This window comes from Coregonus clupeaformis, chromosome 4 (genome assembly GCF_020615455.1).
Source record: "Coregonus clupeaformis isolate EN_2021a chromosome 4, ASM2061545v1, whole genome shotgun sequence".
Lineage (NCBI taxonomy): Eukaryota > Metazoa > Chordata > Actinopteri > Salmoniformes > Salmonidae > Coregonus > Coregonus clupeaformis.
In genome coordinates, this window is record NC_059195.1 from 21,929,368 (window position 1) to 21,954,414 (window position 25,047).

The 25,047-nt window shown below is 44.1% G+C and overlaps 1 protein-coding gene across 6 annotated transcripts; it reads right to left on the reverse strand.

Moving 5' to 3' along the window:
* Positions 1–407: 407 nt before the first annotated feature.
* LOC121554249 (transcription factor Dp-1) lies at positions 408–24,173 on the reverse strand. Of its 6 annotated transcripts, none has more exons than XM_041867723.1 (13): positions 24,080–24,172; positions 23,170–23,237; positions 21,691–21,769; positions 21,485–21,551; positions 21,008–21,111; positions 15,868–15,989; positions 14,153–14,318; positions 11,906–12,052; positions 4,811–4,879; positions 4,231–4,382; positions 3,679–3,845; positions 1,608–1,689; positions 408–1,502 (listed from the first exon to the last, which is right to left on the reverse strand). In XM_041867723.1, exons 2-13 carry the CDS (start codon positions 23,205–23,207, stop codon positions 1,364–1,366), a joined length of 1,332 nt encoding a protein of 443 aa, XP_041723657.1. In that variant the 5' UTR covers positions 23,208–23,237; positions 24,080–24,172; the 3' UTR covers positions 408–1,363. The 6 variants fall into 6 exon arrangements, with proteins under 6 accessions (XP_041723657.1, XP_041723663.1, XP_041723669.1 ...); XM_041867729.1 differs by having other exon boundaries at positions 24,134–24,152; XM_041867735.1 differs by lacking the exon at positions 23,170–23,237 and having other exon boundaries at positions 24,080–24,173.
* Between the last annotated feature and the right edge of the window lie 874 nt (positions 24,174–25,047).

Sequence of the window (25,047 nt, forward strand, 5' to 3'; positions counted from 1 at the left end):
TGAGCCCAAGCTGAAACTGATGTATTCAGTCACTGTGGCTGGAGTAGCACCTGTTATCTAAAGAACAAGATGCAGGGGTGCAGCACAGTATAGGGGGGACATGCGCAGGGTCTAAAATGGACAACTCTCGACCCTTGGGAAAGGCCCCTGGTCCTCAGATATGAAAGGTACAGACAGGTGAAAGCAAAATGGTTATAGCTCCCTCTAGCCCTCAGTTTTTCCATCATATCACTCACACATTCAGCTCAGGATAGTCGCCCAGGGCACCATTATTATAACGCAGTCAATTAAAACGGACTTCCCATTGGATTTAATATGTTTGACACATTTGAGGTTATTACAGTCCTAGCTCAGCTATTGAAGCCAATTGAGGGAGAAAAAAAAAATGGCACAAACGCTCACTGAAGTCAACTTGTTAAAACATTCTCTATATTTAATTTTCAAACTTATATTAGATTACAGAAAAGGTATTTTGGAAGAGTCAGTACATGGGTTGTTCAGTTTGAAAAAGGAGATCTTCGAAGGGAGTCCATAGAGACCTACACAACCCACATATTTGATACATCGATAATGTCCAGGTCTTCCTTCCGACACTGACCTGTAAAAGATGCTATAAACTACAATCTTCACAGGATCCGTTTACATCATTTCACAAACAAAGCTTAACATTTTCCTATAGTTAGCGTGGGCAGGAGTTATTTTCCTCGCTGGTGCCGGTCATTTGTAAACACTACCACAAGGAACAGAAAAGCAGCTTCCTACAGAACGAGAGGAAGCTAGCCCAACACTGGGGGGAGCAGATAAAAATTCTCTGCTTGAAATCAATGCCACAAATAGCAGTGGGGGGTGTAACAAAATAGTGTCCACACTTTCAAAAGGGGAGTCTCAATCTTTCTTAGGGCGTTGTGGCAACTAAAAATCGGCCATTTTGGATCCAGTAGGTGTCTCTGAGCCAGCGTTCTGGGGGCAGTTGCACTGGCAGCCATCTTGAAACAATGGTTCGCCATCGAGTCTGTCCAACGTAATCAAAACATAATAAAGATAACTATTTCACACACAAGGAACACTATACATTCTCCAACAGCAGTGAGATGTCTGGAAGATTTTTTTGTTGTTGCTTTATTCTCCAGCGGGATGGCTTGCCAAGAAGAGGGTGATAATACACAGAAAGGACGCAGCACAGTGCCAAAGCCATAGACCACACTTCCCAGAGAGCCATTGGCTATCATGTGATTTAGGACCCCGCTCTGAGAAGAGGGTTGCACAGCCTCCATACTCAAACATTCTTCAACGCCCTTGAGAAAAAGCGACAGAGAGATGCAGAGACAGACTGCTTGTTGGAGAGGCGTGGAGTGGCAGGAGGTTAATCTTCATCGTCGTTCTCATCAAAGTCATCCTCCTCGTCATCATCCCCCATGTACGACACAGGGGTCTCAACACGGGAGCCGCTGTAGTGAGAGTCATTAGAGCTGGAGGCCAGGGTACCATCTGCACCACTGTCACTACAGAGAGAGATAAGAGGGAGAGGAAAAGAGTTACCATATATGTCTATGTGAACGTGCTGAAGGCCACCCTAACTAGGGCAACAGTAGAGGAGAGAGACTCACCTGCCCTGGCCATGATGGCGCCCCCCGTTGGTGGAGGATCCTCCAGTGATGTAGACTTTACTGATGGGGCCCTGGGCCATCTCTGCGTGAGACAGTAGTACACACGTTCACATACATACAGTAAGGGAAAAAAGTATTTGATCCCCTGCTGATTTTGTACGTTTGCCCACTGACAAAGACATGATCAGTCTATAATTTTAATGGTAGGTTTATTTGAACAGTGAGAGACAGAATAACAACAAACAAATCCAGAAAAACGCATGTCAAAAATGTTCGAAATTTATTTGTGGTCCTCTGTAGCTCAAATTGGTAGAGCATGGCGCTTGTACCGCCAGGGTAGTGGGTTCGATCCCCGGGACCACCCATACGTAAAAAATTTATGCACACATGACTAAGTCGCTTTGGATAAAAGCGTCTGCTAAATGGCATATTATTATTATTTGCATTTTAATGAGGGAAATAAGTATTTGACCCCTCTGCAAAACATGACTTAGTACTTGGTGGCAAAACCCTTGTTGGCAATCACAGAGGTCAGACGTTTCTTGTAGTTGGCCACCAGGTTTGCACACATCTCAGGAAGGATTTTGTTCTACTCCTCTTTGCAGATCTTCTCCAAGTCATTAAGTTTTCGAGGCTGACGTTTGGCAACTCGAACCTTCAGCTCCCTCCACAGATTTTCTATGGGATTAAGGTCTGGAGACTGGCTAGGCCACTCCAGGACCTTAATGTGCTTCTTCTTGAGCCACTCCTTTGTTGCCTTGGCTGTGTGTTTTGGGTCATTGTCATGCTGGAATACCCATCTACGACCCATTTTCAATGCCCTGGCTGAGGGAAGGAGGTTCTCACCCAAGATTTGACGGTACATGGCCCCGTCCATCGTCTCTTTGATGCAGTGAAGTTGTCCTGTCCCCTTGGCAGAAAAATACCCACAAAGCATAATGTTTCCACCTCCATGTTTGACGGTGGGGATGGTGTTCTTGGGGTCATAGGCAGCATTCCTCCTCCTCCAAACACGGCGAGTTGAGTTGATGCCAAAGAGCTCGATTTTGGTCTCATCTGACCACAACACTTTCACCCAGTTCTCCTCTAAATCATTCAGATGTTCATTGGCAAACTTCAGACGGGCCTGTATATGTGCTTTCTTGAGCAGGGGGACCTTGCGGGCGCTGCAGGATTTCAGTCCTTCACGGCATAGTTTGTTACCAATTGTTTTCTTGGTGACTATGGTCCCAGCTGCCTTGAGATCATTGACAAGATCCTCCCATGTAGTTCTGGGCTGATTCCTCACCGTTCTCATGATCATTGCAACTCCACGAGGTGAGATCTTGCATGGAGCCCCAGGCCGAGGGAGATTGACAGTTATTTTGTGTTTCTTCCATTTGCGAATAATCGCACCATCTGTTGTCACCTTCTCACCAAGCTGCTTGGCGATGGTCTTGTAGCCCATTTCAGCCTTGTGTAGGTCTACAATCTTGTCCCTGACATCCTTGGAGAGCTCTTTGGTCTTGGCCATGGTGGAGAGTTTGGAATCTGATTGATTGATTGCTTCTGTGGACAGGTGTCTTTTATACAGGTAACAAGCTGAGATTAGGAGCACTCCCTTTAAGAGTGTGCTCCTAATCTCAGCTCGTTACCTGTGTAAAAGACACCTGGGAGCCAGAAATCTTTCTGATTGAGAGGGGGTCAAATACTTATTTCCCTCATTAAAATGCAAATCAATTTATAACACTTTTGACATGCGTTTTTCTGGATTTTTTTTTTGTTACTCTGTGTCTCACTGTTCAAATAAACCTACCATTCAAATTATAGACTGATCATTTCTTTGTCAGTGGGCAAACGTACAAAATCAGCAGGGGATCAAATACTTTTTCCACCTCACTGTACCTTAGAGAGAACCACACAGGACCTCATTTCTCATAGCCAATGTACCCCGAATTACCAACATGTTTAAGTATTTCATGCCCAATTCATCTCACTTACTTTGATAGGGATTGTGTGTAGCTCAATTACTTCATCTATGCCTTTGAAATGTAAGCATGCACTATGATCCCTGACCCCTATGACTTCTGACCTGTGACGTAGGGCTCCAGGGCTTTGGGCACCAGGCTGCGTGCCACCTTCAGGTCCTCCGGGGAACACTTGCCCACCTCCAGGCCACAAGCCATGCCCATGCGCTTCAGCACCTCAATGTCATCGTGGATCTCAAACATGCTGTCAAAGTTGAACAGGTACTCAAACCTGAGAAGAGAAGGAAAGGGAGAGGTGAATATAATGGCATGGTTAGAACATGAATGAATGGAAAACTTTCAATCCTGGGAAAAACTTGATTGGGGTGTTGCCATTGCCTCAATACGATACTTTATTGGGGGGCGGCAGGTAGCCTAGCGTTTAAGAGCATTGGGACAGTAACCGAAAGGTCGCTGGTTCGAATCCCTGAGCTGACTAGGTGAAAAATGTGCCCTTAAGTAAGGCACTTAACGCTAATTGCTCCTGGAAAAGTGTCTGATAAATGACATTTTTTATTGTCCATTTACATGGAAATTAATTTTGTGAAAATTCTGTGGGACAAAATAAAATGGCTTTACATTAATTAAGTTGATGATCAATTTACACAGTCACTCACTTGTCGTTGGAGATGCTGCAGTCGATAACGGTCTTCTTGCTAGTGTTAACAATGATGAACGGGAGGTGGATGAGAGAGTTGGGGGGTGGAGGTCTGTTGGTCTGCTGTTCTGTCTGTCGGTTCCGCTGAACCAGGTTCTTAAAGGCTATTTGCTGCATGAGGGGATCAGGGAGAGAACATTAGAACAATGTTAAAATGCCAAATCAGCAGTTGAAACAATAACAAAGCATTGTCACCGCCACTGTTTCGGTAAAAAGCTGAGGGATGGGGCTCGAGAAATGTAACCACTCAAATTCAGACAAAGCTATGGATGAAAGGACATATCAAAATTATAGTTTTAACCAGTAAAACAGGCTTATATTTTGGGTTCTGATGGTACGGTAGTTCAACTAAGCTCATGGGGCATTTCTACATTATATTCTTCAAGAATCAAATGGGTACATATTAATTAATACGTTTAAAAAAACTGCTGATAGCACCTTTAAGACAAGCTGTGGTCTTGTATATGCTTGCCTTTATCAGTGATTGTATTGTTGTTGATGAGGTAAGCTAGTCCTGTAATATGAGGCAAGCTGATCACCTGTAATATAAGCTCTTGGAGTTGTGACTGCTTCTGCTTGATTCTCTCCAGTCGCCTTTGTCTCTCCACCTACAGAGGAAGAGCAGAACACAGCCAGGTTGTGAGAGCGTAAAAGAAAAGAGGGAGTGAGGGAGAGGAGAGTTCATGGTTTACCAGGTGTGTGTGTATACAGTGAGGGAAAAAAGTATTTGATCCCCTGCTGATTTTGTACGTTTGCCCACTGACAAAGACATGATCAGTCTATAATTTTAATGGTAGGTTTATTTGAACAGTGAGAGACAGAATAACAACAAAAACATCCAGAAAAACGCATGTCAAAAATGTTATAAATTGATTTGCATTTTAATGAGGGAAATAAGCATTTGACCCCCTCTCAATCAGAAAGATTTCTGGCTCCCAGGTGTCTTTTATACAGTTAACGAGCTGAGATTAGGAGCACACTCTTAAAGGGAGTGCTCCTAATCTCAGCTTGTTACCTGTGTAAAATACACCTGAGCACAGAAGCAATCAATCAGATTCCAAACTCTCCACCATGGCCAAGACCAAAGAGCTCTCCAAGGATGTCAGGGACAAGATTGTAGACCTACACAAGGCTGAAATGGGCTACAAGACCATCGCCAAGCAGCTTGGTGAGAAGGTGACAACAGTTGGTGCGATTATTCGCAAATGGAAGAAACACAAAAGAACCGTCAATCTCCCTCAGCCTGGGGCTCCATGCAAGATCTCACCTCTTGGAGTTGCAATGATCATGAGAACGGTGAGGAATCAGCCCAGAACTACACGGGAGGATCTTGTCAATGATCTCAAGGCCGCTGGGACCATAGTCACCAAGAAAACAATTGGTAACACACTACGCCGTGAAAGACTGAAATCCTGCAGCGCCCGCAAGGTCTCCCTGCTCAAGAAAGCACATATACAGGCCCGTCTGAAGTTTGCCAATGAACATCTGAATGATTCAGAGGAGAACTGGGTGAAAGTGTTGTGGTCAGATGAGACCAAAACCGAGCTCTTTGCCATCAACTCAACGTGTTTGGAGGAGGAGGAATGCTGCCTATGACCCCAAGAACACCATCCCCACGGTCAAACATGGAGGTGGAAACATTATGCTTTGGGGGTGTTTTTCTGCTAAGGGGACAGGACAACTTCACCGCATCAAAGGGACGATGGACGGGGACATGTACCGTCAAATCTTGGGTGAGAACCTCCTTCCCTCAGCCAGGGCATTGAAAATGGGTCGTGGATAGGTATTCCAGCATGACAATGACCCAAAACACATGGCCAAGGCAACAAAGGTGTAGCTCAAGAAGAAGCAGATTAAGGTCCTGGAGTGGCCTAGCCGGTCTTCAGACCTTAATCCCATATAAAATCTGTGGAGGGAGCTGAAGGTTCGAGTTACCAAATGTCAGCCTCGAAACCTTAATGACTTGGAGAAGATCTGCAAAGAGGAGTGGGACAAAATCCCTCCTGAGATGTGTGCAAACCTGGTGGCCAACTACAAGAAACGTCTGACCTCTGTGATTGCCAACAAGGGTTTTGCCACCAAGTACTAAGTCATGTTTTGCAGAGGGGTCAAATACTTATTTCCCTCATTAAAATGCAAATCAATTTATAACATTTTTGACATGCGTTTTTCTGGATGTTTTTGTTGTTATTCTGTCTCTCACTGTTCAAATAAACCTACCATTAAAATTATAGACTGATCATTTCTTTGTCAGTGGGCAAACGTACAAAATCAGCAGCGGATCAAATACTATTTTCCTTCACTCTCATATATATATATATATATATATATATATATATATATATATATACACATGTATACGGCAGGTAGCTTAGTGTGTAAGAGCGTTGTGCCAGTAACCGAAAGGTCGCTGGTTCTAATCCCCGAGCCGACTAGGTGAAGAATCTGTCGATGTGCCCTTAAGCAAGGCACTTCACCCTAATTGCTCCTGTAAGTCGCTCTGGATAAGAGCATCTGCTAAATGACTAAAATGTAAATATATACATACACACTGTCACGAGAATTTTGTTATCTCAATGGTTGAAGTCAAACACTTCTTAAATCTTTGAATAATTACCAGAAATTAATTAAACAAAAGACCCAATCCTGCAATGGTCAGCCTTTATTCATTGAGCGCACTCTGCAACAAAATGGTCGTACAATCTTTTTATACACACACTCGTTAGAGGAAAAATCCCACCCCGCTTTAGGCGGGCTGTATTTTTCCACTGTACACATCTTGTAAGCTCACACCTTGGTTTAGCTCATGTGATTTCCCTCTGCTCTCCTGACCATCAGGTCACACATACACACACACACGTTCTTATCATAGTCTACTCCTTGCTCGGGCAGGCTGCATTTTTTAGTTATCACCTTTTCACTCCCCCTTCCCTGTGTGTTTTTGGAACCAGTCTCCTGTTATTGGTTTCAATCGTTTTGCACTTCTGCTTGCCTAATTCTGCTTGTGGTCCTCTGTAGCTCAGCTGGTAGAGCACAGCGCTTGTAACGCCAAGGTAGTGGGTTCGATCCCCGGGACCACCCATACACAAAAATGTATGCACGCATGACTGTAAGTCGCTTTGGATAAAAGCGTCTGCTAAATGGCATATTATTATTACTACAAGACAAATACTCTGTTGCTGGGATATAAACACATTTGATTAACTCTCTAAGCTCTAGTCTACTAATTAGTCATACATTATTAGTTTAACTGAGGGTGTGACATTTTAGTCATCTTACTCACACATTTCTTTATCACACACACAGTGCATTCGGAATGTATTCAGACCCCTTGACTTTCACATTTTGTTACATTAGCCTTATTCTAAAATTGAAATTATTTTTTCCCTCAATCTACACACAATACCCCATAATGACGAAGCAAAAACAGGTTTAGAAATGTTTGCTAATTTACATAAGTACTCAGACCCTTTAATATGAGACTCGAAATAGAGCTCAGGTGCATCCGCTTTCCATTGACCATCCTTGAGATGTTTCTACAACTTGGAGTCCACCTGTGGTAAATTCAATTGATTGGACATGATTTGGAAAGGCACACCTGTCTATATAAGGTCCCACAGTTGACAGTGCATGTCAGAGCAAAACCAAGCCATGAGGTTGAAGGAATTGTTCGTAGAGCTCCAAGACAGGATTGTGTCTCCATCATTCTTAAAATGGAAGAAGTTTGGAACCACCAAGACTCTTCCTAAACCTGGCCACCCGGCCAAACTGAGCAATCGGGGGAGAAGGGCCTTGGTCAGGCAGGTGACCAAGAACCCAATGGTCAATGACAGAGCTCCAGAGTACCTCTGTGGAGATGGGAGAACCTTCTAGAAGGACAACCATCTCTGCAGCACTCCACCAATCAGGCCTTTATGGTAGAGTGGCCAGACGGAAGTCACTCCTCAGTAAAAGGCACATGACAGCCCGCTTGGAGTTTGCCAAAAGGCACCTAAAGACACTCAGACCATGAGAAACAAGATTATCAGGTCTGATGAAACCAAGATTGAACTCTTTGGCCTGAATGCCAAGTGTCATGTCTGGAGGAAACCTGGCACCATCCCTACGGTGAAGCATGGTGGTGGCAGCATCATGCTGTGGGGATGTTTTTCAGCAGCAGGGACTGGGAGACTAGTCATGCTCGAGGGAAAGATGAACAGAGCAAAGTACAGAGACATCCTTAATGATGAAAACCTGCTCCAGAGCGCTCAGGTCTTCAGACTGGGGCGAAGGTTCACCTTCCAACAGGACAATGACCCTACGCACACAGCCAAGAAAAAGCAGTAGTGGCTTCGGAATAAGTCTATGAATGTCCTTGAGTGGCCCAGCCAGAGCCCGGACTTGATCCCGATCGAACATCTCTGGAGAGACCTGAAAACAGCTGTGCCGCGACGCTCCCACTCCAACCTGATAGAGCTTGAGAGGATATGCAGAGAAGAACGGGAGAAACTTCCAGCCTGTTTTTGCCTTGTCATTATGGGGTAATTGTGTGTAGATTGATGAGAAAAAAATAGTAATTAAAATCAATTTTAGATTAAGGCTGTAAAGTATAAAACAAAAATGTGGAAAAGTCAAGGGGTCTGAATAATTTCAGAATTCACTGTACAAATACACTGAACAAAAATATAAATGCAACAATTTCTAAGATTTTATTGACTTACAGTTCATTTAAGGAAATCAATTTAAATAAATTCATTCGGCCCCAATCTATAGATTTCACATGACTGGGAATACAGATATGCATCTGTTGGTCACAGATACCTTCATAAAATAGGGGCGTGGATCAGAAAACCAGTCAGTATCTGGTGTGACCACCATTTGCCTCATGCAGCGCGACATCTTCGCATAGAGTTGATCAGGCTGTTGAGTGTGGCCTGTGGAATGTTATCCCACTCTTCAATGGCTGTGCAAAGTTGCTGGATATTGGCGGGAACTGGAACACTCTGTCGTACGTCGATCCAGAGCATTCCAAACATGCTCAATGGGTGACATGTCTGGTGAGTATGCAGGCCATAGAAGAACTGGGACATTGTCATGCTGAAACATGAGGTGATGGCGTGGATGAATGGCGCGACAATGGGCCTCAAGATCTCATCATGGTATCTGTGCATTCAAATAGCCATCGATAAAATGCAATTGTGTTTGTTGTCCGTAGCTTATGCCTGCCCATACTATAACCTCACCGCCACCATGGGGCACTCTGTTCACAGCGTTGATGTCAGCAAACCGCTTTCCCACACGACGCCATACACGTGGTCTGCGGTTGTATGGCTGGTTGGACGTACTGCCTAATTCTCAAAAACAACATTGAGGCTTATTGTAGAGAAAGGACCATTTAATTCTCTGGCAACAGCTCTGGACATTCCTGCAGTCAGCATGCCAATTGCACGCTCCCTCAAAACATGAGACATAATAATAATAATAAGCCATTTAGCAGACGCTTTTATCCAAAGCAACTTACAGACACAGTCATGTGTGCATTTTGTGCCCAGCACAAGGTGCACTTGTGTAAAGATCATGCTGTTTAAATCAGCTTCTTGATATGCCACAACTGTCAGGTGGATGGATTATTTTGGCAAGGAGAAATGCTCCCTAACAGGGCTGTAAAATTTGTGCACATAATTTGAGAGAAATAAGCTTTTCGTGAGTATGGAAAGTTTCAGGGATATTTTATTTCAGCTCATGAAACACTTTACATGTTGTGTCATATTTTTTTAAAATATATATACACACAGTATCTCACAAAAGTGAGTACACCCCCACATTTTTGTAAATATTTGAGTATATCTTTTCATGTGACACCACTGAAGAAATGACACTTTGCTACAATGTAAAGTAGTGAGTGTACAGCTTGTATAACAATGTAAATTTGCTGTCCTATCAAAATAACTCAACACACAGCCATTCATGTCTAAACCGCTGGCAACAAAAGTGAGTACACCCCTAAGTGAAAATGTCCAAATTGGGCCCAATTAGCCATTTTCCCTCCCCGGTGTCATGTGACTCGTTAGTGTTACAAGGTCTCAGGTGTGAATGGGGAGCAGGTGTGTTACATTTGGTGTCATCGCTCTCACACTCCCTCATACTGGTCACTGGAAGTTCAACATGGCACCTCATGGCAAAGAACTCTGAGGATCTGAAAAAATTAATTGTTGCTCTACATAAAGATGGCCTGGGCTATAAGAAGATTGCCAAGACCCTGAAACTGAGCTGCAGCACGGTGGCCAAGACCATACAGCAGTTTAACAGGACAGGTTCCACTCAGAACAGGCCTCGCCATGGTCGACCAAAGAAGTTGAGTGCACGTGCTCAGCGTCATATCCAGAGGTTGTCTTTGGGAAATAGACGTATCAGTGCTGCCAGCATTGCTGCAGAGGTTGAAGGGGTGGGGGTGGGGGGGGTCAGCCTGTCAGTGCTCAGTCCATACGCCGCACACTGCATCAAATTGGTCTGCATGGCTGTCGTCCCAGAACGAAGCCTCTTCTAAAGATGATGCACAAGAAAGGCCGCAAACTGTTTGCTGAAGATAAGCAGACTAAGCACATGGATTACTGGAACCATGTCCTGTGGTCTGATGAGACCAAGAAACTTATTTGGTTCAGATGGTGTCAAGCGTGTGTGGCGGCAACCAGGTGAGGAGTACAAAGACAAGTGTGTCTTGCCCACAGTCAAGCATGGTGGTGGGAGTGTCATGGTCTGGGGCTGCATGAGTGCTGCCGGCACTGGGGAACGTTCTCCACGGCGCTTCCAGACTCTGTCACGTCTGTCACATGTGCTCAGTGTGAACCTGCTTTCACCTGTGAAGAGCACAGGGCGCCAGTGGCGAATTTGCCAATCTTGGTGTTCTCTGGCAAATGCCAAACGTTCTGCACGGTGTTGGGCTGTAAGCACAACCCCCACCTGTGGACGTCGGGCCCTCATACCACCCTCATGGAGTCTGTTTCTGACCGTTTGAGCAGACACATGCACATTTGTGGCCTGCTGGAGGTCATTTTGCAGGGCTCTGGCAGTGCTCCTCCTGCTCCTCCTTGCACAAAGGCGGAGGTAGCGGTCCTGCTGCTGGGTTGTTGCCCTCCTACGGCCTCCTCCACGTCTCCTGATGTACTGGCCTGTCTCCTGGTAGCGCCTCCATGCTCTGGACACTACGCTGACAGACACAGCAAACCTTCTTGCCACAGCTCGCATTGATGTGCCATCCTGAATGATCTGCACTACCTGAGCCACTTGTGTGGGTTGTAGACTCCGTCTCATGCTACCACTAGAGTGAAAGCACCGACAGCATTCAAAAGTGACCAAAACATCAGCCAGGAAGCATAGGAACTGAGAAGTGGTCTGTGGTCACCACCTGCAGAACCACTTCTTTATTGGGGGTGTCTTGCTAATTGCCTATAATTTCCACCTGTTGTCTATTCCATTTGCACAAAAGCATGTGACATTTATTGTCAATCAGTGTTGCTTCCTAAGTGGACAGTTTGATTTCACAGAAGTGTGATTGACTTGGAGTTACATTGTGTTGTTTAAGTGTTCCCTTTATTATTTTGAGCAGTGATATATATAATACACATACACACACACACACACACACACAGACTCACCTCTAGGTTCTGGCACTCCTGGGCCGAGTTGGTGGGCAGACCGATCCACTTGATCTCCTTCTTCTCTTTAGAGATTATGTTCATGGCCATGAGCACATTGAGCGCATCATACACACGCCTACGGATATTCTTCTGGTCATACACATGCTACAAGGAGAGGGGGAAGGGGTTAATCTGACTCCTGTGTGTGGGCAGAGAGCTTCCTTTGGGTTTGTTGTCATAATTATCATGTGGGTTTGTCATAATGAAACCAGAGTGTGCTAAAGCCTAATTCACAACTTCCGTTTCCGCATGGTCCGCTTGAGTGAAATGATGCAATATCAAACATCCGCTCCAGTCCACACTCCGAAATCTCCGCAGGACTTTACAAGGAGGTGGATGAAGCAGAACACTGAGGACGGGAGCGGATGTTCGATGTCCGAACACCAAAAGCAAAAGTAGCGGACGTAAATTATGCTTGAGGAAGACCATGTCAGAATAACTTCATTTCCTAAGTATGTTTGTTGTGCCTGATATTGTGATGTCATATAGAGATTTGTATTGTCTAAGGGTAAGGCTGAAAAACGTGATGATTTGTCAGAGACAGAGTGATGTCATAAAGAGGAGTTCTGAGAGTGATGCAACAATGGAGAATTCTGTCTGACAGTGATGCCATAATTAGGAATTCAGACAATGTGTGATATACCGTAATTTTCGGACTATAAGCTACGCCTTTTTTCCAATTTTTCAACCCTGCGGCTTATATAACGGTGCGGCTAATCTATGGATTTTTACAGCTAACGGCCACTAGAAGACCTCCTAAATCTATGGATTTTACAGGTTACAGTCCACCAACTTTAACTCTATGGGCTCTATGACCGGTCTGCGCCCCCCACCTTTAAGCGGCGGGCTCCAGCAGGAAAAGCTGGAGGCCGGAAAAGAGTGAGACAGGTAGCGCGCAAAAGTAAAAGTGGTACGAGAGACAGAACGAGAGACAGACAGACAGACATTACGAGAGCGTTTGTGCAAAGGAAGTTTTCATGCACAAACCCTCATTATGGAAAACAAACGTAGAAATGCATATGATGCAGCTTTTAAGTTAAAGGCAGTCAATCTGGCTGTCAAAACATCCACGATCATTAACGGGTTCCAAAAGGCTGGACTGCTGCGTGATGAAGAGGAGGACGCCGCCACAGCTGAGGCCCTTCAGAGGCTGTTCGATTCCGACAGTGACGAAGAGGAGTTCGTTGGTTTTGAGAGCGACAACGAAGGAGAGAGGAGTGGCTGACGAAGCCACCCTGAGCCTGTTCGTTTCCGACACTGAAGATGAGGACTTTGGTGGTTTTAGTACGCAGGAAGAAGACGGAGATGAGGATTAATGACTTGACTTTTCTGGTTACAGCCGTGTACTGCACCTTAGCCTAAAAGATGAAGACGAGGATTAATGACTTTTCTGGTAGGCTGATTACCGTATATTTTAAGCAGCCGTGTTGCTGCAACTTTAGGCTTACGCGCTTACTGTCGTGTTACAGGCACTTTATTTTGCACTTTAAAAAAAACACATTTAATTTAGCCATTGATATTGCCTCGTCAAGCGCTGTAAGCTTTGTTTTTTGAATGGTACTACTGTAGGCTATAATGTAGATAAATATTCAAAGATGTGCACACTTTTTCAAGGTTTTTCAAAAATAACCAAAGTTAAGTGGTTAAATGATTGTGACGCTATTAACTAATTTTGCTGGGGAACCCCTAGCACTCCCTCAAGGACCACTGGTTGAAAACCACTGCCGGTATGTGCGCTGGGAGCGCACCGTTTAAGTTTGAAAGTTGAAAAGTTTGTGTGTCTGAAACGCTATGTGATACAGTACAGTTTACACAGCACAGTATATGTTCTGTAGCTACTATTGCACTAAATGGTAACACTTGAATACGTTATGCAAATATGCAACTTGTTTGTTGAAATGTTAATAAATGGGAGCTTCCTCAAGCAGCCATCTCTTTCCCGACAATCCCCTCTGTGCACGAACCCTTACATATGGTAATTAAACATTAAAACACCTGCGGCTTATAGTCCAGTGCGGCTTATATATGTACACATCATTCAATATCATTCAATTTAGCTGCTGCGGCTTATACTCCGGTGCGCCTTATAGTGCGGAAAATACGGTAATTCTCTATGACGTCAGAGAAAGTAAATCCATAAAGACTTCCCCAGCCTGTTTTGAGGAAGAGCCCTGTGCATTATGTGCATACAGCTGCAGAACTCACAGAGTCGTTGGGGGAGATGTGGTTGTCTGCAGCGCTGAACTCTGCCACCAGCTCATCTGCTACCTCGTTGTAGGTGGTGACACCCTTCTTCTGCACCTTCTCACACACCTTCATGGAGAAATGCCTCAGGCCCTTGCCATTCTTCTCCCCCTTCTTACCACGCTTCCTATGGACAAAGGTGGTTAAACACAGCTATTTACTTCTAGATTACACTGGCATATCACACAGGCACACAGAATAAATAAACTGGTCTAAAACCAGCTACAGTGAGGGAAAAAAGTATTTGAAGGGAGTGCTCCTAATCTCAGCTTGTTACCTGTATAAAAAGACACCTGTCCACAGAAGCAATCAATCAATCAGATTCCAAACTCTCCACCATGGCCAAGACCAAATAGCTCTCCAAGGATGTCAGGGACAAGATTGTAGACCTACACAAGGCTGGAATGGGCTACAAGACCATCGCCAAGCAGCTTGGTGAGAAGGTGACAACAGATGGTGTGATTATTCGCAAATGGATGAAACACAAAAGAACCGTCAATCTCCTTCGGCCTGGGGCTCCATGCAAGATCTCACCTCGTGGAGTTGCAATGATCATGAGAACGGTGAGGAATCAGCCCAGAACTACATGGGAGGATCTTGTCAATGATCTCAAGGCAGCTGGGACCATAGTCACCAAGAAAACAATTGGTAACACACTACGCCGTGAAGGACTGAAATCCTGCAGCGCCCGCAAGGTCCCCCTGCTCAAGAAAGCACATATACAGGGCTGTCTGAAGTTTGCCAATGAACATCTGAATGATTCAGAGGAGAACTGGGTGAAAGTGTTGTGGTCAGATGAGACCAAAATGGAGCTCTTTGGCATCAACTCAACTCGCCATGTTTGGAGGAGGAGGAATGCTGCCTATGACCCCAAGAACACCATCCCCACCGTCAAACATGGAGGTGGAAACATTATGCCTTGGGGGTGTTTTTCTGTTAAGGGGACAGGACAACTTCACCGCATCAAAGGGACGATGGACGGGACCATGTACCGTCAAATCTTGGGTGAGAACTTCCTTCCCTCAGCCAGGGCATTGAAAATGGGTTGTGGATGGGTATTCCAGCATGACAATGACCCAAAACACACGGCCAAGGCAACAAAGGAGTGGCTCAAGAAGAAGCACATTAAGGTCCTGGAGTGGCCTAGCAAGTCTCCAGACATTAATCCCATAGAAAATCTGTGGAGGGAGCTGAAGGTTCGAGTTGCCAAACTTCAGCCTAGAAACCTTAAATGACTTGGAGAAGATCTGCAAAGAGGAGTGGGACAAAATCCCTCCTGAGATGTGTGCAAACCTGGTGGCCAACTGCAAGAAACGTCTGACCTCTGTGATTGCCAACAAGGGTTTTGCCACCAAGTACCAAGTCATGTTTTGCAGAGGGGTCAAATACTTATTTCCCTCATTAAAATGCAAATTAATTTATAACATTTTTGACATGCGTTTTTCTGGATATTTTTGTTGTCATTCTGTCGCTCACTGTTCAAATAAACCTACCATTAAAATTATAGACTGATCATGTCTTTGTCAGTGGGCAAACGTACAACATCAGCAGGGGATCAAATACTTTTTTCCCCCTCACTGTAGGTGCTCAAATAATGGACAGAGAGAAGAGGGTGCCTCATGAGTGACCTGCCAGGATGTGGGGCAGGTATTTGAGGGTGTGGGGTAGCCACTCACCCCGATGACCAAGGCGAAGCGTCGGCCGGCTGGCTCTGTGTGAGGAACTGGGAGCTGGGTGTGTGAGGGCTGTTCACCAGTATGGCACTGGAAACACTGGGCCTCTGAGGCGTACCAATCACCTACAGGGAGAGGGGGGAAGAGAGAGCTCAACCATTTCAGTTTTAGAGTAAAGTAGATAATCTTTATTATCCAATAGAGCAAATTGCTTTGCAGTAAGCTGTAAAAAACACACAGTACCAGTCAAAAGTTTGAACACACCTACTCATTTTTACTATTTTCTACATTGTATAATAATAGTGAAGACATCAAAACTATGAAATAACACATATGGAATCATGTAGTAACCAAAAAAGTATTAAACAAATCAAAATATATATTTTATATTTGAGATTCAAATAGCCACCCTTTGCCTTGATGACAGCTTTGCAGACTCTTGGCATTCTCTCAACCATGATGTAGTCACCTGGAATGCATTTCAATTAACAGGTGTGCCTTGCGCAAAGTGAATTTGTGGAATTTCTTTCCTTCTTAATGCGTTTTAGCCAATCAGTTGTGTTGTGACAAGGTAGGTGTGGTATACAGAAGATAGCCCTATTTGGTGAAAGACCAAGTCCATATTACGGCAAGAACAGCTCAAAAAGCAAAGAGAAATGACAGTCCATCATTACTTTAAAAAGACATGAAGGTCAGTCAATACAGACAATTAAGAACTTTGAAAGTTTCTTCAAGTGCAGTCGCAAAAACCATCAAGCGCTATGATGAAACTGGCTCTCATGAGGACCACCACAGGAATGGAAGACCCAGTGTTACCTCTGCTGCAGAGGATAAGTTCATTAGTTACCAGCCTCAAAAAAATCAAAAATATATATATATATATATATATATATATATATATATATATATATATATATAGGCAATTAACCGCACCTCAGATTGCAGCCCAAATAAATTCTTCACTGAGTTCAAGTAACAGACACATCAACTGTTCAGAGGAGACTGCGTGAAATCAGGCCTTCATGGTGAAATTGCTGCAAAGAAACCACTACTAAAGGACACCAATAAGAAGAGATGTGCTTGGGCCAAGAAACACGAGCAATGGACATTAGAACGGTGTAAATCTGTCCTTTGGTCTGATGAGTCCAAATTTGACATTCTTGGTTCCAACCGCCGTGTCTTTGTGAGACGCAGAGTAGGTGAACAGATTATCGCTGCATGTGTGGTTCCCACCGTGAAGCACGGAGGTGGTGTGATGGTGCTTTGCTGGTGACACTGTCAGTGATTTATTTAGAAATCAAGGCACACTTAACCAGCACGGCTACCACAGCATTCTGCAGCGATACGCCATCCCATCTGGTTTGCGCGTAGTGGGACTATCATTTGATTTTCAACAGGACAATGACCGAAAACACCTCCAGGCTGTGTAAGGGCTATTTGACCAAGAAGGAGAGTGATGGAGTGCTGCATCAGATGACCTGGCCTCCACAATCACCTGACCAACCCAATTGAGATGGTTTGTGATGAGTTGGACCGCAAAGTGAAGGAAAAGCAGTCAAAAAGTGCTCAGCATGTGGGAACTCCTTCAACACTGTTGGAAAAGCATTTCAGGTGACTACCTCATGAAGCTGGTTGACAGAATGCCAAGAGTGTGCAAAGCTGTCATCAAGGCAAAGTGTTGCTACTTTGATTTGTTTAACACTTTATTGGTTACTACATGATTCCATATGTACTATTTCATAGTTTTGATGTCTTCACTATTATTCTACAATGTAGAAAATAGTACAAATAAAGAAAAACCCTGGAATGAGTAAGTGTCCAAAATGTTGACTGGTACTGTATGCATGCATGCATATACACTACCGTTCAAAAGTTTGGGGTCACTTAGAAATGTCCTTGTTTTCGAAAGAAATTAATTTTTTTGGTCCATTAAAATAACATCAAATTGATCAGAAATACAGTGTAGACATTGTTAATGTTGTAAATGGCTATTGTAGCTGGAAATGGCTGATTTTTAATGGAATATCTACATAGGCGTACAGAGGCCCATTATCAGCAACCATCAGTCCTGTGTTCCAATGGCACGTTGTGTTTGCTAATCCAAGTTTATCATTTTAAAAAGGCTAATTGATCATTAGAAAACCCTTTTGCAATTATGTTAGCACAGCTGAAAACTGTTGTGCTGATTAAAGAAGCAATAAAACTGGCCTTCTTGAGACTAGTTGAGTGTCTGGCGCATCAGCAATTGTGGTTTCGTTTACAGGATCAAAATGGCCAGAAACAAAGAACTTTCTTCTGAAACTTGTCAGTCTATTCTTGTTCTGAGAAATGAAGGCTATTCCATGCGAGAAATTGCCTTCTTGGGTATGACCCTACAAGCTTGGCACACCTGTATTTGGGGAGTTTCTCCCATTCTTCTCTGCAGATCCTCTCAAGCTCTGTCAGGTTGGAGTGGGAGAGATGTTAGATCAGGTTCAAGTCCGGGCTCTGGCTGGGCCACTCAAGGACATTCAGAGACTTGTCCCAAAGCCACTCCTGCCTTGTCTTGGCTGTGTGCTTAGGCTAGTGACGACTATTGCACTATCTGATGGTCTGGAGATTGAAAAAACGCTTCCGTCTCTCAGTCCCAGCTTTGATGGATCTGTACGGTCTCTGCATTCTAGATGGTAGCAGGGTGAACAGGCCATGGTTTGGGTCACTTAGGTCCTTGATGATCTTCTTGGCCTTCCTGTGACACCGGGTGCTGTAGATGTCCTTGAGGGCAGGCAGTGTGCCCCCGATGATGTGTTGGGCTGATTGCGCCACCCTCTGGAGAGCCCTGCGGTTGCGTGCAGTGCAATTGCTGTACCAGGCGGTGATACAGCCTGACAGAATGCTCTCGATGGTGCATCTGTAGAATACGTTTGTGAGTTTCTAAGGTGCCAAGCTGATTTTTTTCAGCCTCCTGAAGTTGAAGAGGTGCCGTTGCCCCTTCACCACGCTGTCGGTGTGGAGGGACTATTTCAGGTCCGAGGAACTTTAAGCTTTTGACCCTCTCCACTGCTGCCCCGTCAATGTTGATGGGGGCGTGCTCTAGAGCTGGGCGATATGGACAGAAATCCATATCGCATCAACTTAAGCAATTTATCGCAATAACAATATATAGAATTATACATAAATGTGCACCACAGCTAAAAATATTTTTTATAAAAAACTACTACTTTGATGGTTGCAGCCATCAATTGTCAAATTAACAATCACCCATATTAGCAAACTTCAAATCTCTAGTATAGGCTACTCATTGTGATGAACGATATCAGCAAAATGCCTGCGATAAGTGATCGGTATGGTCGGCATCAATAATTTTCAGTATATCGTCCCAGCTCTAGCGTGCGCTCTCTGCAGTCTCCTGTAGTCCACGATCAGCTCCTTCGTTTTGTTGATGTTGAGGGAGAGGTTATTTTCCTGGCACAACTCCGCCAGGGCTCTCACCTCCTCCCTGTAAGCTGCTCATTGTTGGTAATCATGCCTACCACTTGTGTCGTCAGCAAACTTGATGATCAAAATTGGAGACGTGCATAGCCACGCATTCATGGGTTAACAGGGAGTACAGGAGGGGGCTGAGCACACACCCCTGTGGAGCTCCCGTGTTGAGGATCAGTGTGGCATTGGTGTTGTTGCCCATCTTCACCACCTGGGGTCGGCCCGTCAGGAAGTCTAGCACCCAGTTGCACAGGGAGGGGTTCAGACCCAGGGCCCTGAGCTTAGTAATAAGCTTGGAGGGCACTATGGTGTTGAAGGCTGAGTTGCAGTCTATGAACAGCCTTCTTACATAGGTATTCCCCTTGTCCAGGTGGGATAGGGCAGTGCAATGGTGATTGAGTCGTCCGTGGATCTGTTGGTGTGGTATGCAAATTGTAGTGGGTCTAGGGTGTCGGTTGACATCTTGAAGCAAGTGGGGACAACAGACTGGGATAGGGTGAGATTGAATATGTCCATAAACACTCCAGCCAGCTGGTCTGCACATGCTCCGAGGACGCAGCTTGGGATGCCGTCTGGGCTGGCAGCCTTGCGAGGGTTAACACACGTGAATGTTTTACTCAGTGGCCTCAGAGATCAGGAGCACGTCAATACTATTCCCAGAGGCGACACGGAACATTTCCCAGTCCGCGTGTTCAAAACGATCTTGAAGCATAGATTCTGATTGGTCAGACCAAAGTTGAACAGTCCTTACTACAGGTGCTTCCTGTTTAAGTTTCTGCCTATAGGCGGTGAGGAGCAGGATGAAGGCGTGATCTGATTTGCCGAAGGGAGTGCGGGGGAGGGCCTTGTAGCAGTCCCGGAAGGGAGAGTAAAAATGGTCAAGTGTGTTCTCTCCACGTGTAGCACTGGAGATGTATTGGTATCATTTTCCTCAGATTTCCTTTATTAAAGTTCCCAGCTACAATATGCAGTTTCCAGTTTGCACAAAGTCCAGTTTAGTTCCTTGAGAGCCGTCGCGGTGTAGGCTTGTATATCACAATGTTTTATGAGTACATATTACGATAGGACAAAGGTTGACATCACCCAACTTTAGGTGGGTGTATCTCCCACAAGACCAGAAGGAGAGCTGGAAAGAGCATTATGCAGCTGACTCATAATATATCAAGTGCCTGTGATGGAGTGAGTCTTCTCTGAGGTGAAAATAACTTCCTGGTTATTGAAGTAGGGAAGGCAGGCCAGGTACGTGATGAATTTTACTGTCTGCCGGCCAGCCATCAGGTGATGCCTAAACTGATTCCCTCTATGTACATATTCTCATGTATGTAATGGGATGGTGTGTAATCCTGCTGACTGCAGAGGTTGATCAGCTTAAGCTCACCCCCGGACACCTCACAATGCTAATGGATGGGGCTTATGAAGTGTGTGTGTGTGTGTGTGTGTGCCTATAAACTGATAGGTTGCAGCTATGAAGAGCTTTGGGAAAGTGTATGCAAGTAGTGAGCTTGCAATTAAGCAGGTTGTGCTTGCAATGTCTGAGAGCAAATATCAACTTGCAATCTACCACACTGTCTCAAAATAAAACACTTTTTCATCAAGTATGTGGTTGTAATATCACTGTATTGCTGGGCTTTGCAGTATATTTCTGTCCATTCAGGTAAATGGTGCAGGTAGATACACTCACCATGTGTGGAGCAATGTTGACATTGGAGAGCCCCAGTGTTTTGGGCAGTAGTTGTTTGGCCACAGGGATGGACGCAGGATGGACAGCAACCAGAGACAGGACACCTGGGAAGGGGCAGAGTAAACACTAGGGTCAAAAGGGTAACCTGGAACCACTGTCCACAAAATGGCTGCCTCTCTTCATATCCAGGTAGATGGTTACAGAGAACAGGAGGCCCTATGGGATGCAGACTTACAAGCCCATGTAAGGGAAAACAATTATCTGAGGGTACACAGATCTTTAGAACACCTGCACTGTGTGATATGGAAACCCGTAATAAGATTAGCTGAAAGTTGGGAGGGGAGTAAAACGAGACAAGCTTCTTCTGTGTAGTCTTATTGCCCCCTGCTGTTGAGTTGAGGACATATACCGGACATAGACACCGGGATTGAATGACACTGATCTGTATTCTGGAGCACAACACAGTGCTTTGCTCACCTTTACTAGGACTCAGATTCTGGTCAATAAAAACCTTCAGTTCTCCATTGGTTTCCATCAGACCAACCTGTGGGGAAGACACCATCAACATCTACTCCAGTAAAATTTCAACAGCTGGTCTCTGTATTGAATCTCTCAAATGTCTGTAAGGCCCCCAGGACCAGGGTGGAAGAACACTGCGTCTGGTTCTCTCTGATCAGACTCACATCTTTGGCCATCATCCTGTCGGAACTAAGTATGGCTCTGTCTGAAGAAAGGGAACCTCTGATGTCACCAACGAGTTCCCTGAAACAGAACAACCATGATACAGCAGCGGAGTGTGTAATGCAATGGGTAGAGCTGGATTTTTTGCTGTCAGTGCATAAAAGTACACTGTGGAAACTACCCATTTAAAGTTGGAGTTAACCTGAATAATTCCAAGATTGCATTGGACAAAGCAGGACGACTTTGGTATTGGGTGCAATTGAGCAAAAAAAAAGATAATTGCGGATGTGCAAAAAATACAATAATTAACCAGTAAATTCTTCCCCTCCCTTGTTAGTTTGTTAGGCCTCGGGGTGTTATGAGGTTTTGCAATTTTATTTTATTTTTTATTTAACCTTTATTTAACCAGGTAAGCCAGTTGAGAACAAGTTCTCATTTACAACTGCGACCTGGCCAAGATAAAGCAAAGCAGTGCGATAAAAACAACACAGAGTTACATATGGGGTAAAAAACATAAAGTCAAAAATACAACAGAAAATATATATACAGTGTGTGCAAATGTAGCAAGTTATGGAGGTAAGGCAATAAATAGGCTATAGTGCAAAATAATTACAATAGTATTAACACTGGAATGCTAGATGTGCAAGAGATTATGTGCAAATAGAGATACTGGGGTGCAAAAGAGCAAAATAAATAACAATATAGGGATGAGGTAGTTGGGTGGGCTAATTTCAGTGGTCACTGGTATCATGACAATGTCACACGGGTGAACTATTGCACATGTATACGAACTGCATATTCTACATGAAATGTTTGCAAAGGTAGGCAGCAGATTTCATTATTGATCAAGAAGCAAGGCCGCTTGTATGCAATCAATATATTGCACAAAAGCACTAGCTGGCTACCTCGCTATAGCCTGAACAAAAACATTGCTAGCCGACCAAATTGTCTTTGGAAAGCAATTTCAATTGCATATTTCAAAGTGATGAGTTCGATCAGCTGTGATAAGTATCAAACGTCCTCATTTTTATATTTCTGATATCTTACCATAACTTTTATCATGCAAACTGTAAGGCCTAGTAGGTGTTGTTGACCACGTCCTAGACCGAGATTCCCCACGAAGTTTACAAGGCTGAGCAGAAATTGCTAGCCAGCTACAACAATACACGATGCCTGGCTGGCTGATTACTTTTTATATGGGAATTTGTTTCTTTCCAGCATTCCGCGATAACTAACTCAAGGGACTAACTGATGCTAACTAGCTAGCAAGCTACCTACCTAACGTTAGCATTAGTGATATTACAGGCTAGCTAGTTTAGAGGCACATTTTGAGACTATTCCGAATGCAATTGACGATTGTGTAGCTATAAGAAAACGGGTTCAAGTATATAATCCGTGCATTATAATAATAAAAGCCAACACCTGCATTTGCAAGCAGGAATTACCGAACAATGTAAAGGTTTAATTTGATGTGCACTTACGATTGCACTCTTTTCTTCGGCGGCTGTTTTGTTGGCATCGAGGACAGAGGAAGAGGAGGTCTAAATCCCTATCGCCAAACAGGAAACAAAACTATACGTCAAATTATCATGATTCTGAAACAATGAATTTAAGTTTCTAAGCAATTCAATACTCCACGCCTGAGATATGCCCACAAGCATACTTTGACCAGATTTCTAGTCAATCATGTCTCAATCTCAAAATGGATGCTTTTCCAAGTAACATCGCTAGCCAGTTAGCTAATAACTATGAATGAAATTAATAGCGCTTGGATGCCTCGGGCGTAAATGGTAAAAATAGCTAAATGGTGTAGTTACCTAGCTATAATCTAGCTGTCGTGCAATTAGTAAATGGTCGGTAGGTGAACACTAGAAGATTACGGTTAGCAAGTTAGGACACCACTTTGTCTGCTAACCTTATATTGTAGGAATAGATCTGCAACCATCAATGATACCGACATATTTCATAAATATAGCTAGCTATGTTTGCGATGCTTGACAAACGTACAAGAGAAAGTGACTGAGTTATATTAACTAGGACTGGCTAACTACAATAACGCGATTAATATTTTGATTATCATTACATTTACGTCATTTAGCAGACGCTCTTATCCAGAGATGATGGGCTTGGTACAGCTAGCCAGCCATTATGGCTATCTAACCAGTATTGCGATTCTAGCTAGTTGGGTAAATTAGCCAACGTTAGCAAGCTGGTTAGCCAACGCGGTCAACGCACTAGTTAGCAGTAGCAAGTGGTTAACTAACTTGCTAACATAACAAGCTATCTCCAAGTTTCAAAGCAGATAGGCTATCTTTTCAAGAGATCGCTAGATAGACAAATCAACCTTTCGAATGTCAAATGTATAAATGCCCCTTTTCAATCGATAAATACCTAAGTCTATTGACTTTGCTAGCCGTTAGCTCGAGATTCGCGTTCAGCTGTTACCTTCCACAGTCCTAGTCTGAAAACCAATCTTGGCGGTGTCTAACATCTGAAGTTTCGGATTGGATAGCTTTAATATGACGCAGGCAATCCATGCTGCTAAAGCCACGCCTTTGGCGCTTTCTGATTGCTTCGCGCGCTAGGACCTCCTATCCCGCGTTCTCCCATTGGTCTCCAGCTTTTGAGCGTTTCAGGAGCCTTTTCCGGGATTTAAAACTGAGTAACAATACATGTAAAATATTTTTTTAATTGGTATAAATGTCAAACAAACGGCTAGTAACAGTAAGAAGCTATTCGAAAACATCGCAAATCAGAGGTCAATGTCATAAGTAATATGTTCAGTAATATAGTTGCCTAGCTGGTATACATGCTCACCTGGCTCAGTTGGTAGAGCATGGCGTTTGCAACGCCAGGGTTGTGGGTTCTCCCACGGGGGGCCAGTATGAAAATGTATGCACTAACTGTAAATCGCTCTGGATAAGAGCGTCTGCTAAATGACTAAAATGTAAATGTATAAACACACTGATCTAGGAACAGCTCATATTACCTGAATATTTACCTTAACCTTTGGGGGTAGTTGCAGTACTGACTTTAGATCACTGGTCAGAGAAAACCTCATCCAGCACCGTTAGTGTTCTGACCCCTTATGTCCCAATCCTTTATTTTTTCTTGTGACAGGTGATGAACTGTGTTGATTGGGGAGTCAACTGTAAATTGTCTATTGTATATTACAACCACAACACTCAACATAGTTTACATTTTAGTAATTTAGCAGACGCTCTTATCCAGAGCGACTTACAGTTAGTGAGTGCATACATTTTCATACTGACGAACACATATATTTAGTGGAGAGAATGACACTGTTCAGAGAAAGACTTAGTTAAAAAATAAGCATGTGGTGTTTGTGTTGAAAATAC

Coding starts and splice junctions, on each gene's coding strand:
- LOC121554249 (XM_041867723.1), bottom strand. CDS start 23,207: ATGCCAACAAAACAGCCGCCGAAGAAAAGAGTGCAATC. Junction 15,990..21,007: donor TCAACATTGCTCCACACATG/GTGAGTGTATCT, acceptor CTCTCCCTGTAG/GTGATTGGTACGCCTCAGAG. Junction 12,053..14,152: donor ACATCTCCCCCAACGACTCT/GTGAGTTCTGCA, acceptor CTCTCCTTGTAG/CATGTGTATGACCAGAAGAA.